The 17,661-nt window shown below is 37.9% G+C and overlaps 1 protein-coding gene across 1 annotated transcript in view; it reads right to left on the reverse strand.

Annotated features, from left to right (window-relative positions):
• Positions 1-17,661, reverse strand: part of RFX3 (regulatory factor X3) — a 133,819-nt gene that overhangs the window by 53,917 nt on the left and 62,241 nt on the right. The window contains exons 2-3 of the mRNA XM_086629214.1: positions 10,114-10,238; positions 1,624-1,721 (exon numbers count right to left, since the gene is read on the reverse strand). Of these exons, the coding sequence (XP_086485340.1) occupies positions 1,624-1,721; positions 10,114-10,238 (223 nt within the window). The remainder of the gene's footprint in view (positions 1-1,623; positions 1,722-10,113; positions 10,239-17,661) is intronic.

Here is a 17,661-nt window from a genome sequence, read left to right on the forward strand (position 1 = left end):
GCATCACACAGCCGCTTACTGGGCCTCTCTGCCCCGCAGCAGGATGGGAGGAACAATCAGAAGGGTAAAAGTGAGAAAACTCGTAGGTGGGATAAAGACAGTTTAATAGGTAAAGCAAAAGCCACGTGTGCAAGCAATCAAAACAAGGAATTCATTCACTACTTCCCATCAGCAGGCAGGTGTTCAGCCACCTCCAGTAAAGCAGGTCTCCACTGTGCGTAACGGTTACTTGGGAAGACAAACATCATCACTCTGAATGTCCCCCCCATTCCTTCTTCTTCCCCCAGCTTTCTTTGCTGAGTATGACGTCATATGGTATGGGCTATCCCTGTGGTCAGCTGGGGTCACCTGTCCCACCTATGTCCCCTCCCAACTTCCTGTGCACCTCTAGCCTCCTTGCTGGTGGGGTGGGGTGAGAAGCAGAAAAGGCCTTGACTCTCTGTAAGCACCGCTCAGTGGTAACTGAAACATTCCTCTGTTATCAACACTGCAGCACAAGTCCAAAGCATAGTACCAGACCAGGTACTATGAAGAAAATTAACTCTATCGCAGCCAAGACAAGTACAATAAGGAAGTCTAATGCATATTCAAGATACATTGTATAGGACTTACAAGCAGGAATAAAACAGACAAGACAGTATGTGAAAAATTAATTAACTAAAATATGCTAGTAGAGATGACTAAAGAAGGCTGCCAGTGTTAACATCAGAAGTCTCTGATCCAAATAATACTGCTATTTGGAATTGCTTTTGGATTACCAGCAATAAATAAGTAGCTGCAAACAATAAAGAAGCTTTCTAAATGGTATTTCTTTTTAAAGCCCGTAACACAGCAAAAATGGCAGAAGGTAGTAAATGAAAAAGTGAGGCAGAGAAAGAACTTCCCAAGCAACATGATCCTAGTTTGAGCTGAAGTCAAAGCTGCTGCTGCTCCAAGTCAGGGATTAGATTAGGTAACCTTCAGAGGTTCCATCAAACCTAGATTATTCTTTCTATGTTTCTAAGCTTGCCTATTGGAGCAGGGAACTTGATGGAAAAGCATGTTCAGGAAATCAGGAAATGCACAATAACATGCAGAAAAGAGGCTAAAGAAGCAGCAAAAGCAGATAATGTTACTCTTCTTCCTCTGCTGCTCCTCGTTCCTCTAGAAAAAATTCTTGTTTCATTTTATTAAACACAGGAATGAAACTACATTATTACTTTCTTTAAATAATAATACAGGTAATGCACTTTCCTATGCATTTGCTACTAGGATTGCAGACAGGTAGACTTGAAGGCCCTGCCTTCTGTCTTAAGCATAGAAGTTATACAGTACGTCCTACGGACAGAAGTTGCTCATAAACTGAAAGGTACTTTTTCAAGCGACCCTATGCTGCGTATGTAATTTAATGTAAGTCTAACTAAAACAATCACAAGAATTCCTTTTACACAAAAACTCTGCCTTAGTAAAACTAACAGGTGAATTCAGCTTTTCGTTCAAAAAACTATTCTGATAGTAACAGAGGTTTGATTGAATTGTTTTTCTTTCGAACTTAAAATACACCAGTTGGTAGAATCTAACTGAAAATATCTGTTTACTTCACATTTTAATAAACATTCAAATTCCGATGATTTGCCAACTTACATAGCTCCATTAGTGTAGACTGTGTCACTCCCCTCCACATACTGAACCTGGGCTGGGTAGACATGCTGTACCTGTTGCACAGTCTGCACTTGCTGTACCTGAAAACAAGAACACCAGAAATTTGGGGTATTGTAAAGAAGGCTTCAATGCACCTAATGGCTTCTAAACAATATTGGATATCTCTGTTACCATAATTATTAAACGTATGTCATAGCAATAGCAAAGAAAGTTACTGTTCTTACACAAGATTTGTGCTAGAAGTGGTAAATGGAGGCCTAACATTGAAGATGCATGCTCATGGAGCGTACGTATCATCAGTGCCTAAGACAGAACTAACTGGAAGGCATAATAAGAATGAAACGAAGTCTAACTATGCTTTTCACCAGGCTGAAGAATTACATTTACTACAGAAGAAAGTACCATTTGGCCACATGTATGCCTTTACTTATTCCATTTCAGCCCTGAAAATTATAAGCCTTAAAATCACAGCTCAAATGTGTTGCAGGAAGTTTAGAAATACAGGTTCACATTAAGATAGTTCAGCGCTTGTTTAACTGGAGTTTAACTCCAGTGATACAAGCTTTTTTCTCAGTAATGCTTTCCCCAAGTGTACAATCATGGATCAAAACCCGCAATCTGAGTAACCCTTTTCCCAGGATATCATCAGCTGTAACAAACTCCGACAAAACCTGGTTTTACATCAATGAGATAAACAACAAAAGGCAGTAAGGCATGGATTATCTGCAGATATACTGCTGAGATGGCACGCCTGTTTTGTAAAAGCATATCACTAGTCACAAATCAATTCCTTGGATTCATATACTATGTAGGGAAGCTCCAGCTTATGCAAATTTCCTCTCCAGTCTTAATTTTTCGTCTTCTGCCATGGTAAAGATTAAGAATTCCATATTTTACACCTGCCATCATTTAGAGAAGCCATAAATTGGTTTAAGAGCAGTCCAGAACCTAAAAGATGTAAAAGGACTTAGAGATTTCACAGACTGGCGCAATTTTATCTAACAAACTGAATCAAGAAATTGACAATGCACACATTTAACATAAACGAACTTTAAGTGACTGTTACTTTTCTATTTTGTTATGAGACAACTTCAGCCTGATCCAGTTGGTCCTAAAAATTGCAAACATCGTAATACCAGATTAATCCGTTTCATGCACTTGATGGATCATCTTCAAGAGCTCTTTGAGGATACCCTAGTTTAATACCTTCAACTCTGCTGTATTTTAAAAAGTTCTATAAATAAGCACCTTTTTCCTAGTCTTTTATAGTATTGACTCAGACTCTGAAAGGAAAACCGAGATTTTCACAGAAATCTTCCCTTAGGTTGACATTAAAACCTGAATTCTGGAAAAAAAACCCAAAATCACCTATGGTTCTGAATGCAGCTATACTGGCATGATAGAAAATCAAATGTTTCTGTCTATTAAGAGCAATGACACACAACATGATGGTTAAAATATATATGAAAATGCAAAGTTTTCTGATTTCTCAAATGAATCATTACATAAATTGACAAATATATCTGAAATACAGTTTCTCAACTTCTAAAAATATGAAGATCTTTTCTAATTATTAAGGTAAGGTACAGCTATGTGCACTTCCTCTCCTAATAATATTTAGTTATTTAGCAGAAAGATTCAGTTCTAAAGTCAACACAAAAAACTTTCATCCAAATTATGCATGTTACTAGGCTTTAATTTTTTGAATTAAAAAACATAAATAGCTGCATTCTGCAAACATAGTTTCAAAGGATTAAACTAATTCTATTTCCATCAACTTTGACTTCACAACTTGAATAAATTCAAATCATAATTTCATAGAATGAGCTTGATCCAAATCCACTATAAGACAGTTACACCTATAAGCTTGCTAGCAATTAGTATCTCCTGATATCCAAATTTGCCAATCTGTAACACAAACATCTACTCATGCAATAATTGGCTAAAATGCGTAGGTGCTTTACTGTGAAACACGCATGCAACGTATTATGATAGTTTTTAAGTATGACTCTAAAAATATTTCTTCCTCTTGGGTGACTCAAGTTCTACGAACTTTAATCAACGGGAGAAGGGGAGTCATTGTTGATCAGTCTATTACAGAGCACCAAACTGGTCTACTTAACCTGTACAGTGAGAAAACATCTTGAAAGCAGGCTTTGCTCTTCAAACCAATAATTTGTCACCTGCCATCTAATGGACATGCTCTGTTTTCTGTCCCAGTAGTACAGCTGGGGAAACACTGGAATAATGCTGTTGTCAGTATGAATTCCATGTTCGTGGCCAAGCTCTCCCAAAATGCACTTCTTTGCCTATTCACACACACTGGATATGGCTTACTTCCTCTTGAAAAAAACCCACACTATTTTTCTATCAGTAAAGGAAACGTGATTTCTCCCTGCAACCTGCATACCGATAAAACGGAACTCTACCATGCATACAAACACAACACGAAAATCTTCCTATCAGTAAATGTAGGTCACATTCCCATTCTAGATGGGGTATTATATTCTCCCATTATTCTTGGATACAAGCTGCTACCATTTCAAAACCAACAGATTCAGCACAGCGCCAGACCTTTACCACAGAACTGAGAAGATGCTGCAGGGATGAAGGAGTATAGTGTGTATCAAAGCTCAGTGTCTATTGGATAGGAATCTGAAAAATTCCAAAATGTGTTCATTTTCTGATTTGGAACAACAACAACAAATTAATTGACCATAAACCAAAACATAAAAAAAGTTACAATTAAACTTTTGTTGATTAATTTCAAATTTTCACCAATTTTTATATAAATTCTTTATTAGCCTAATATCCAGTAGTACTAGAAACGTCATGACTGTTTATGCAAATAAAGTAACTTAATTTTTCATATCAGCATTTAAGAATGGCTACACTATAGTGCTATTAAAACATCTAATCTACTTTTGCAGATCAAATGTTTTTCCTTAAAATTTTAACAATGAAGTTCAATACAAAAGGGCTACCAAATTAGGTTAATTGTTTTCCAATACAGTAATTAAAAAAGTTAATAAAAAAAAGTTATTTCGCTTCAGCTTCTCTGAAACTCAGTACTGCTACAGCTACATTGATTATGGTGCCCAAGGAAGCTTTAGTCACTACATTGTATTGCAATGTACGTAACAACCTTAAGGTAGAGAAAGTCAGAAGTAAATATTTTTCCTGTCAAGCAATGACAAATAAATAAGTAAGCAGCCTTTAGGATGGCCTTGTATATGAAAACTCTGCCATGCTGAAAATCTTTGTTTTATGACATCTCCAATACTAATTTTATTTTCTGTTTTACTTCAATTTGGAAAAAATGTTTTCAGGAGAATCAAATCTAGTGCCTCTGGAATTTCTTTTTAATCTTACAATGACAGGAAGAAATGAAATGCATATATCTACTCTCCATGAGCAAAAAATTATTCGAGAAGTTGGTTATGAGGAAACAAAACACCAACAAAAACCCCACCATTTTTTGTGGAAATAATGAAAAAATGTATTTCTTTCTTCTCTTCTGTTTTATTTATTCTTCTCCTTGCACCTTTTAATAAGCTGTTAAAGGAATTGTATCAGCTATGTTCTTTAGTTTTTGGGGCAGAGCAGAAATTGGAGATTTCACCATTCAACAGAGAGAATATTCAACAGAGATCTAAATATAAACACTTCAAGAATTAAATTATTTGAATTCTTGAAACAGAAAACAACAAAATATTTATTAAAAAGTGACAGTATGCAAGTTCACAAATTGTATGTTCTGTGGTGACTGCTGAGCTAGTTGTGGTAATTGCTGTTATTGTCTGGCTGGAAAACAGAAAATTAGAAAATAATGAGTTAAGTAGGGTCAGACAGAAGATCTTTCATTCCTCTTGTTTCAGTGATTCTAGCCTGAAATAAATAACTGGAATAGGATTAGGAGTAAGCAGTTGAAATGTTCCAGGAGAACAAGAGGTGATTGAAAACTTATTTCAATATACACATGAAATTATAATTGCCATTTGATGGAAAAATAAAAAGGAAAATAAATTATAATCTTAATTATACTACCTCAGAGGAACAAATGAGGGACTAAGTTCTATTGTATCTATGAGAGTTTGTCAACAAAGATAAGGTGCATGAAAGCCTATCGTAATGCCAAAATTACATTGAAGCATAAAAACAAAATTTAAGACAATTTTGATTTCCAATAAAAAGTGCTTATGTTCAAAGTACTGCTAAGCAAAGAGTTGAAAAATAGGGCAAAATACATCTGGATTTTTAAACCCCATTTAAAAAAGAACATATAATTACCCACAGTGCCTATGCAAACGACCTGGATGTGCATATTTTTCTGTTCTCAGAGATAAAAATAATTTTTGTACCTTCATTAGTCTGGATTACTTTTGGCAAACAACATATAAATAGCACATGCTGTAATATTCTAAGCACATTCGTATTTATATAATGGCTAATGTCAGTTCATGATTATGGTTTTCATACGCTAAACATGATTTTCATTAAGAACAATTTTGATTAGCTAAAGTCTGCATCTCCAGCTAATGAAACAATGCTTTGTGAACACAATTGCCCTCATGTATGGTGAATATGAAGAAATGTTTTCCTCAACTTCTGATGCACGGATATACTTTTATAAAATAGATTATATGACTATTTTTAGGTTTATTTCTCCAATCTTTCTACATTGCATGCAATAAATACAGAACGAGATTAATTTTGAATCTTTAGAAGTTTATGCACTGTGATAAAGACTGCCTGTTGAAAAATCGGTGATACATTAGTCAAAAATCCCCATATCTGAGGAAACAAAAGACTAAGAAAATTCCTCAGAATTCCTTAAAACAGAATTTAATTACACTCCCACCTTTTTGGTCTTACTCTTGTTGCTTTTTGCTTACATATGGTCATGTTTGTTCCCTCACCATTACCCTCTATCCCATCTCAACAGTGACAGCTGCTGTGCTGCATGAAACCAGCTGCCACTAGTGCCACTTTTACCAGAGGCAAAGCCCAGATTTTCATTAATGGTAGCTTTCTATTCCTACTTTTGCAGCATCACAGCAGACTTTTATGAGATTCATATTTTTACTAGCTATATGCAAATTAGGGATTTGTTTTAGCTGAAAATGTTAAAAGCTACTCTTCCACTATTCACTCAAAAGACAGGATGCTTCAGTATAAACACAGCTGCAGGAAAAAGGCTCTTAGTCCACCTTTTTGCTTATTCAGCTTGCCCTTCTTCAGGGCAAAAATGCTTCATTTTGGAAAAGTTGTCATACATTTTGTAAGTATAAATAAAACACTGATGCCATGAAAACAAACCCCAAATTAATACATGCATGAGATGTCATTTAAGTATGGTGTATATGCAGGAATGGAAACATGGGAAACAAAGATCTCACTTGGAAAAATGAAATACTGTACACCGCTTTAATATGAATTAAAAGAATTAATCTAAAATGGCATTATTCACTAAAAAGTCCTAATAAATTACTGTAAACATGATAATACAGAAGTTTCAGCTGATGAGAAATTGTTGCATATACACAGACATTTATGTTCCTGTATCTTTAAATTTAACAAAATTCAAGAAGTGCCCTATTGTTTCAGTAAATTATATTCACAAGAGAATATAATCCAAATGTGAATATTTACACATAGTTTGGATACAGCTTAAACTATTAAGTATGTCTCATAAACCATAGAAAAAAATGAAAGCATATCTTACATACTATGCACCTAAAACCTTCCCTCCAAGTTTCAGCATTGGTAATGGTGAACATGCAGAAGTAATAATCCTTCCCTCTGCCATCAGACTAATGACTTCATGAAATTAGAATTCTTTCTCCTGATTTTCTTTAGATGAATTGGCCCATTCCTATCAAATGTACGTAAAGCCGATACTAACTTCAGGCAAAAGCGACCTATACACAGGTAATTCCTCAGAGCAGATCACTCCTACAATTTCCTCAACACAGTGATGGTTTCAGTGTTTGATATTCCTTTTTCTATTTTTTTTTAACCCTGCAACTGAAATTACCTAGCCCACCAACATTCTTCATCACATTTCTTGCTGGCACACCACATGCACATCTTCACTCTTTCTTTTCTCCTCATCACACATCCACTTCTGTAATCCATTCTGTCTCTCTACACAGACCTCCAACACATATCGTGCTTTAATCACTGCAATACTGTCTGCATTGGATTTCCCAACATTCTTGTATTTTCAGCCTCTGCAAAATTTTGAAGAAACTCCTTTTCCTTGGCCGAGTTGATTCCTTAGCTTTCGTTTCTGAAACATTGTGCTGATTCCTATGGTCAGTGTTAAGAGTCAACAGGAAAAATATAAACGAATATTCCCATAGGGAAAATAATCCAAAATAATGATGGGGTATTCAAAGAAAGGGAACACTCAGAAGCAGCAGTACTAAAGGAGATGTATGTAAGGTTGACCAGGGACAGTTTTACACACTCAGGTAGTGCATTAAAAAAAAAATGCGCTTCCTGTTCTCATTCAGCTATAATCAAGAAAGAAAAAAACAATCTGCTCCCGGGCTTCTGTGTTTTGATGAGTCTTACATTAATAAAGGGCAAGTGAAATAACTTCAGAAAAGATACAGACAAAGATTACTGCATTATTTATGTAGGAAAGTAAGGAGTCAATTCTATCCTACAAGTTTTCAGAAAGTTAGAAATTTTGCACAAGAAAAGTTTTTAAAACACAAAGCCCTGCTCATTCTCCATTTGCTTATGACAAAAGCAGAATAGAAATGCATACAAGGTCCTATCCTTACAGTTCAATCAATCCAATGATTAGAACTACAGTACTATAAAATATCCTACATGTGACTAACTTGTTACCAGTCTGCAATCCCTCACACTGATCAGTACTTAACATAAAATTCAGTATGTAATACTAGACTATCATTACATGCCTATTTAGCCTATTTGATTAAAACAAGCAACTGTGTAGCACTACCAAACCGCCATCTCTTATCTGAAAAGTTGAAATACAGGAATGACAAAGAACAAATCACATTAAACACATGTCATCATGAAAGAACATAAAAATCTGACAAATTATCCAGATCATATTTCATAGAGAAAAAAAGTCTTGCACTTCACAAACCTTACAAAAAAGAGTTAACCAGACAAAATCTCCTACAAAGGTTAGCTAAGTTCAAGCGTCATCGAAGCCTCAATTAAAACCAAACATAGTATTCAAAAGCTTCTATCCTAACCAACATTCAAGTAAAGAGAGAGCGAGCTATTTCACAGTCTGATCTCAGGAGAAAACATTTCAAACAATTCTTGATTCACTAGTGGTGAATTCTGAGCAAATACACAAAGAAAAATATTTCAATAAAATTTTAGAAGTCCAACTTCAATTCTTTTTTAAATTAGTTTCTTTAAAAATAAGCTTGCATCCTAAAACATACATGAACTTAAGAAAAGTTAGCAGAAATTATAATAATGGAACTATGACCATTATAAACTGGGTCTGTATGAGACTATGGAACACATACATAAAAATGCACCTCGTGGAATTTTAGGACTAAATTTAACAAATGCTGAAGAATTTAACTTAGGGAAAAGCGCTCCGCTGGCACAGAAACAAATTACGTCATTTAATAAACTAGGTCCAGTTCTCATATTACTGATTCTGAAACTGGGAAGTCAGTTTTTGATGAAAAACAACATCAAATGTCACCCAGAGTATCCGTCACATGGACAGCTAATTTCTGTGTATTCCAGAAAAGTCTTGGACAGCTGTCGTGGCTTTCACATTCAGCCCCTGTTTTCCACCTCCATACTTTTCCTTTTTTCCTCCCCATTTTCTTCGGCCACCGCTCCTTCCAAAGCTTGTGGGTGTTGCATAGGTGAGTGACCGTCTCATGTAACAGAGGTGTGGACTGTGCTGGCTGCTACAAAAGTCTTCTTGTTTCCCTGGCAAGTGCACATCATGAATTATCTGTTGTCATATCACAAATACTTTCATGACATTGTGCAAAAATCTGCAGTAAGTCAATCCCAGAGATGCAAAGGACAGTGCTTTTTTGTTTTTACATTTGTATTGCACTTAACTTGGAAGTCCAAATAAAAGGAGGAATGATATGGCAAATAATATCAGAAACATTCATTATTCGTGATTTACAAGGAAAAAATGTAAATATTCAGTAACACAAATTAAAGTAAATTTCTATGAGCTATTAGAGGAATTCTGTAATAACCTACAGTCAGAATCACCAATGTGTACTGCTGGTGTTTGGCAGATGCTCTAGTTAAGGAACAGATCCTGAAAACAGCTTGCTTTTCTCTGGCTATTTTAATTCCAGCAAAATAAAATCGATAAAAGCAGAGCAAGAGAGTTCATTTAGCAGCCTTCTACAAAATCAAGTTCTTCACTATGTTGTGAAGAACTATGCTTCCTGATGTTTTTTTTTGATCTTGCCAAAACTAACAGCCACCTACCTGTTGCTGAACTGGTACTTGCTGTACTACCTGTGTGGGCACTGCTGCCTGGCCAGCCACAGACGTCTGTAAAGTCACAGTTGAACCTGTATCCGACCCAGTCTCTGATGTCTGCATCGTGATCTCTGAATAAAATCAAGAAGTAAAATTAAAAGGTTAGTGCATTAATTTTTTTTATTTTGTTACATTAGCACACAAATTTGTCACTTATCTGTATTTGGATCTTAAAATAAGTGAATATCAATCTTGGCAACAGCCAAAAAGTTTTTCCCCTTACTAGTATATGAGTCAGCACAAATGGGTTTTTATTTTACTTTTATCTTATATTCAAAATATCTTTTATTTACATGCGCAGAAACATGTATCACTTCTCTGAGTTTTGTCACTTTAGGATTACAAAAAATCAGCCGCAACTCTTCTCTCAGCTTATAATAACTGATCAGCATTCAAAATGCTTTTTTCTCTCGCTTACTGAATTACACTAAAACCTCTATACATTCAATTCAGAGTTAAACTTCTAGCAGGCCACAGAATGAAGGGTTATACTCTGAAAAGCATTTAATGAGTCACAGTAAAAAAGCAACTCAAATAACCTTCTTCAGTAGAAAGCATTAAAGAAACCACTGCAGTCAAAATCTAAGAAGAAACTTTTTGACACTACAATTGTACAGAAATACACAGGTGGTAGAAAAGTTCCTAAGATCGTGGCCCTGACATTGAAAAGGAACAATGGAAATTTGGATAGAATACAGAAATGGTTTGAGAATGAAAGAAAACGCCTTACAAAGAAAACTTCTCAGACAAACAACCAAGGACGACTTATGCCTTCACAGGAAAAATACACTGGGAACTACGGGATCCCCCAATTTTGCACAGCAGAAATGGCAATACAATTAGCGGGGTGACAAACCAAAATTAATTCAAAATCAGGAATTAGACTTTTTTTTTTTTAAGCAGTGGATAACTAGCAGGTGAAAATAATAACCTGATGAGACAGGTTCTTCACCTGGTACTCTCAAAACAGAAGACTGTAGGGTTCTGTGAAGAATTATAGTAAACAAATATAAATCACTAGCCTTTAAACCGAACATTCTGTGAACTATAAGTTTTACTGCTCTTAACTCTATTAATCTATATTAGCTACAGAATACCTTGGCAACCTGAGGACCAATGTCACTAAAAATGAGTAGCATTATCATGCATAATAAAAGAGGTTTCTATGCAAAAAATCTACAAATACTTAGAATGCCCTATCCTGGTGATTTTTTAGTTTAACTGAACAGACCCAGATGGCTGACAGGGAAGAAATTAGACTTTAATCTCCTCCTGCACCCCACTCCTCCCCAAACAAATAACAGCCTCCCCACCAAAAAACTCAATATTTTTTGAGACAAAACCATAATAAAAAATGTGTCCATTTAGGGACATACCAATATATAGTAGGAGGAATTCATTACTCTACCAAAAAACTTCAGAGCCTCTCAGAAAATTCAGTATTCTCCTTGCTTGACAACTGAACCAGCTGCAACAATAGACCTTCCTTTTGATGCTGGGTTCCACAGCAGTTGCTGATTTGAAGTTGGTTTTCTGCAGTCCTTCTCTCCAACTACCTCTGGCTCACTTTGCATTCAAATATAGTCAGTGCAAAGCAGGAAACCGCTATATAGATTTTGGATGTGGGTGAGGGATAGAGGCAGGACCTTGCCAACTGGGACCATCATTGGTTTAAACTCCACGGAACCATGCCTGTGGTACCCGAGAGATTTAATTGCTTCTTCAGAAATACTCAGACTGACAAATTGTTGATCGAACCTATTTGAGATTAATCAGCAGACTCTCAGAGTTATCATGTTGACTGAACCCTCTGTTTCTTTCTATCATTCCTTGTCGGGGAAGTTTCCTGGCTGCTACATGGGAAGCACCTGTGCCTTGTTGAGACAGGTGCTGTGAGTCACGTTGGCCAGCCGGAGACCACGTGACCTATGGGAGGCTTAAAGGCGGGGCACTCCCCTCAGGGAGTGGGGCATTTCCCTCCTGGAGATTGGAGAGGTAGGAGCCCTTGGAGAGTGGTGAGTTGGAGCTCTCTGTTGGAAGCCTGTGGTTGTGATAAGGACCTTTGGAGTGTGATAGAGCCTTCTGATATATGAGGGGAATCACAACAGCCTTTTGGGTTGTGATTCCTGAAGACGGGATACCAGCGGTCCGCGACAATTCCTGACAAAAATGAGGATACAAAATGAAATAAAAAGGGAATAGAACTTCACAAATTACTAATGAAATGCTAACCATCCTAAAAATGAAAATGGTTGTCCACAGGATAAACATGGAGGAGGAGTTGGAAGTTGGTGTTTACTACAGGCCGACCAGCCAAGAGAAGCCTATTCATGAAGCCTTCTAACTCCAGCTACAGGAGGCATCGCACTCACAGGCTTTCGTCCTGCTAGAGAACTTCAACTACCCCAACATCTGCTGAAGAAGTAGCAAGGCAGGAATAGGGAAGTGATCCTGCCCCTGTACTCGGCACTGGTGAGGCCGCACCTGGAATATTGTGTCCAGTTTTGGGCCCCTCGCTTTAAGAGAGATATTGAGCTCCTGGAACGAGTCCAAAGAAGGGCGACTAAACTGGTCAAGGGGCTGGAAAATAAAACTTATGAGGAGCAGCTAAGGGAGTTGGGGCTGTTTAGCCTGGAGAAGAGGAGGCTGAGGGGAGACCTGATTACAGCCTACAAATACTTGAGAAGGGATGGTGGGGAGGTAGGGGAGGGGCTCTTTACATTAGTGATGGGTGATAGGACAAGAGGAAATGGGTATAAGCTTAGTCAGGGGAGATTCAGGTTGGATGTTAGAAAGTATTTCTTCTCTGAAAGGGTTGTCAGCCACTGGAATAGGCTGCCCAGGGAGGTGGTTGAGTCCCCATCCCTGGATGTGTTTACGAATAGGGTGGATGATCTACTTAGCGATATGGTTTAATGGGGATTAGGGATGGTTGGACTGGATGATCTCTAAGGTCTTTTCCAACCTAGAAATCTATAATATGAATCTATGAATAAAACCAAGAGCAATTGGTTGTGACAGCTGAGCCCTTCCCAAGGATATGTCCCTGCTGAGATATGCACATTCTGTCCTGTCTCTTATTCCATGGCGGCCAAAAATCTTCCCAGAGATATGGAATGAACAAAGTATAGATTCAGCGAAGATCTATCTGAACTCCTGTAAGGCTGTTGACAAGGTCCTCCACAACATTCTTCTCTCTAAATCAGAGAGGTATAGATCTGGTGGATGGGCTGTTCAGTGGACAGGGAACTGGTTGGACGGTCACATCCAGAGAGTAGTGGTCAATGGCTCAATGTCCAAATGGAGATCAGTGACAAGTGGTATCCTTCAGGGGTCCATATTGAGACTGTTATCCAACAATGAAGGGGTTAAATTTTCATGTACAAATTTCATGAAGGGTTTAGTAGGCTGTTTGCACATACCTAAAGATTATAATAAGATGACCATCCTTGAAGCTGCCAGAAGTGATTAGGAGGGAGACTCTTCATCAAGGACTGTCTGCCCTTGAAGGGAACATCCCAGAAATGTATAAACTTTGTTCTCATGTTTTTCTGAATTGTGAGTATGCACAGTAGTAACTTAGGAAAAAAGGTAATTCTGGCAGGGGGAAATCGCAACCACAGACTCCTAGACCATCTACCCTAAACATAACCCAGATGCAAAAGAAAGAGGCGGGGGACTGAGCCTGAAAAGTAATTTACCTGTAAAGTGAAAGAAAATTAACCAATTGTTTAAGAGAATGACTATGTAAACAAGTTATGAATATGCATGACTGTAGCTCATAACTAAGGTTCTGTCCAGGGGCCGGGGGTGCAGCCAGGAGGAGATATCCCCCGTGCACCTGGCGCCGCAATAAAGCAATGCTGCTTCCTAACAGTGCAATTGTGTTAGACAGTTTCTGTCTCGATTTTCAGTGACAGGACCAGTATTGTTTAATATCTTCATCAATGACACAGACAGTGGGATCAAGTGCACCCTCAGCAAGTCTGCAGATGACACCAAGCTGAGTGGTGCAGTTGACACACCTGAGGGACCTGGACAATTTCAAGAAGTGGGCCCATGTGAAATTCATGAGGTTCAACAAGTCCAAGTGCAAGGTCCTGCACCTCGGTTGGGGCAATCCCCAGTATCGATACAGGCTGGGGGATGAAGGGATTAGAGCAGCCCTGTGGAGAAGGACTTGGGGGTATTAGTGGATGAAAAACTGGATGCGAGCTGGCAACGTGCGCTGGCAGCCCAGAAAGCCAATCATGTCCTGGGCTACATTAAAAGAAGCATGGCCAGCATGTTGAGGCAGGTGATTCTCCCCCTCTACTCTGCTCTAATAAGACCACACCCTGGACTATTGTGTCCAGCTCTGGAGTCCTCAGTACAGAAAAGACACAAACCTGTTGGACTGGGTCCAGAGGAGGGCCACAATAATGATGAGAGGGATGGAACACCTTTCCTATGAGGAAAGGCTGAGAGAGGGGCACTTGTTCAGCTTGGAGAAGCGAAGACTCTGGGAAGACCTTACTGCGGCCTGAGCAAAGGGGCTCTGAGCAACCTGATCTAGTTGAAGATGTCCCTGCTCATTGCAGGGGGCGTTGGACTAGATGATCTCTAAAGCTCCCTTCCAATCCAAACCATTTAATGATTCTATAATTCTATGATAAATTAACAAGACATTGTGCCATATAAGACATCCTTAAGGGCACCAGATCAAACTCATCCACAACAGAAATGTAAAATAAACTGAGTCAGAGATTTAGAAAATTATTTTTTGTAAACAAGGAAAAAAGGGAATTTATGCTTTATATACACATGCCTAAACATGTATATGGAAATAATAACCAGAGCAGTGATTATTACACCTTTTGAAGAGAGCTGCAGCACAGCACAATGGGATATCAAATACTTTCTGGGGTTTCCAAAACATAACAAATGACAGAGACAGTGGCAATATTCCTAATGGAATACTAATGAGTTGAGTATTTTAGTTTTGTAGTTAAACACTGCAACTGTTTTCTAAATTCGAGTAATTCACGTTTTACTCAAGTCCTTGCACAGCACAGTCACTGCTAACAAAAATGAACCTAAGTTGTAAAAAGATCAACATTCTTAAAGCAAGAAACACAAAGAAACTGGCTTTTAAGGGAAACTATGAACGTCAAGCTACATTTAACTGACTTGTAAATGATCTTTCACTTAATGAAGTCAGAGATTTTAATAAATAAATATTCTTTCTATTTAGAAAGCAAAGCCAACTGTTATTTAACAAAAGCTAATTTCTTTATACTGAAATTATTTAGAAAACAGTATCTTTTTGTAATTGCTGTTTTCCACAATCATACAGCAAAGTCATTGGTCAATGTTTTATGCATAAATATTGAAAAATAAAGAGAAGAAAAAAAATGTGGAGTGTAGACACAGTGCTGTTTGGTTAAAACAACAGTTCTGCCAATTAAGAATTTAAAATTTTTCAAAAGCATCAGAATAATTCTATGGATATGTCTACTCAGTTAGGGATCTACCTTCACCTCAACTCACTAATCATCAGTACTTTTTTCTCAGACCATTACTTTTGACTTGGAAAATTCCTTCAAAATTGAAGCAAAAAAAAAGTCAGCTTGTCTGAGCAAGCCTGGACTCACCTTTATATATGCAACCCAGACAAAAACATCGGCAAGCTGGAAGAATGGTGGAAATCAAAAGCTAAACACTGAGTAACTTCCTAAACCACCTCTCTGCTATAAAAGCACTTCTAGTCTGCTTCAGAGCACAATTAAATGGGTCAGTTTAAGCCATCAGTTGCAACAAATGATCATTTAAGTTACTGCAGCCCCAATGGGAAGCAAAAGTGAACAGCTGAAAAGAATTAAAAGGCCTTATTTTATACCAGCCCTTAGCTTTACTTGACTGTATGTTGTTTTTGTGGTTACAGTGTACAAACATGTCAATCACTGGAAGTGAGAAGCAATGCTACTACAGTCAAATACAGTTTTGACTGGCAAGAGACTGTTCTGTATTGCCATATATCTGTAATCGCTACGTCACATCTCAGGCAGTACTTGATCATTACAGCTGCAATTCAAGATGCTCAAGAAACCAGAGCCATGTACTCTCATCTAAGTAAGGAACATAATGTGTTCATTTCCTTCTGGCAGTTGTCATGGACTGTGCCTGGCTGACACTAGCGTTAGCCCTTTAGCAAAAGGAGCAGCTTCATTACAAGACCAGAGGATACCTTGGTTGTAAACCAGCTGTCAGTCACTGCAGAGAAGCTTTGAGATGGGCAGGCTGCAAGTCCCAGTGCCAGCTGACAGTCTGCTGTTAGGTGCTCAGGGACGCTGAACAACGATAGTCAAGAAATGGGTATTTCCTACCCAGTCTTGGAAATGACAATGCCCAGAGATATATTAGGACACATGACAGAGAATCCAGGTTTAGGTGGGAGAGAACCACCAGAGAGAATTGGAAAGACCTGAGAAGACCCCATGGCCCAGCCTTGGACTACCCACTGTATAGCTGGTGCTGCTACACAGGCCTACCAAACTTCACATTATGTCATCCCGTCCACAGGACAGGGAAGCCATGTAATTTGTAAATTTCACATATATTTTTGATTGAAGCGTTTTGGTGACTAAGACCACTTTATCTGCACACTGTCAATTTGGTGACAGCCCCATATTTAAGCATACAATCTGATGTGCTTCTCTACCTCAGAACTGTAATACACTTTTATTAATAATCTTACAGACAGGTTAACTGGTTGCTCTACAGACTTGATTTATCAGTAGGTAAACTAGAATAGCTAAAGCACAATTGTGGAATGTAAACTTTGCCATCAGTTTTGCCTAAACAGAAATAAACCTAATGACTTAATACCAATTTATTCAAAAGTCTTCAGGTTGCTTCCATTATTCTCATCTAAGTCTCTATCCTCAATGCAACTATTACTATAGCTCACTACACAGTACAGATTTTTCTTTGTAGATGCCATACCATGTGTTTTGACGGTCAGACTTTATCATCTTCCTGTTTTTCTAGCATCACCTTAGTGAGGCAGACAGTGTAATTCTTTTACATTGCATCGACATTCAGCAGTTATACGAACACATTTTTATAATCTAAATGAAGTCTCTCCCTTTTTCACTGACACTGCATGTAAGTAAAGGAACTGTATATGACAGTAGAAAAGATGTCATCCTTGCCTAATGGGATTGTCAGGTGTATTACAAGCAACAGATGAATGTTTGACAAAGATCCTTTTTATTCCGGCTCATTAAGCAGTTGGACACATGCGCTTGTTAATGGTTTTGCTTTGTATAGCCAGTGCTTGTCGCATCACGTGAACGCAAGCTAAACAGGCCATATTCTGAAAGAAGGCTAATTAACCCCGCCAAGTGGGAAAAAGATACTGCCCAAGCCCAGCTGCTGAATGTGACAGGATTAGTATTTCTTCAGTCTAATGGGCAGAAGCCAGGCAAAACTACTATGCTGAAAATTACCCCT

Source organism: Tauraco erythrolophus, chromosome Z, assembly GCF_009769465.1.
Source record: "Tauraco erythrolophus isolate bTauEry1 chromosome Z, bTauEry1.pri, whole genome shotgun sequence".
In the NCBI taxonomy this organism is placed as follows: domain Eukaryota; kingdom Metazoa; phylum Chordata; class Aves; order Musophagiformes; family Musophagidae; genus Tauraco; species Tauraco erythrolophus.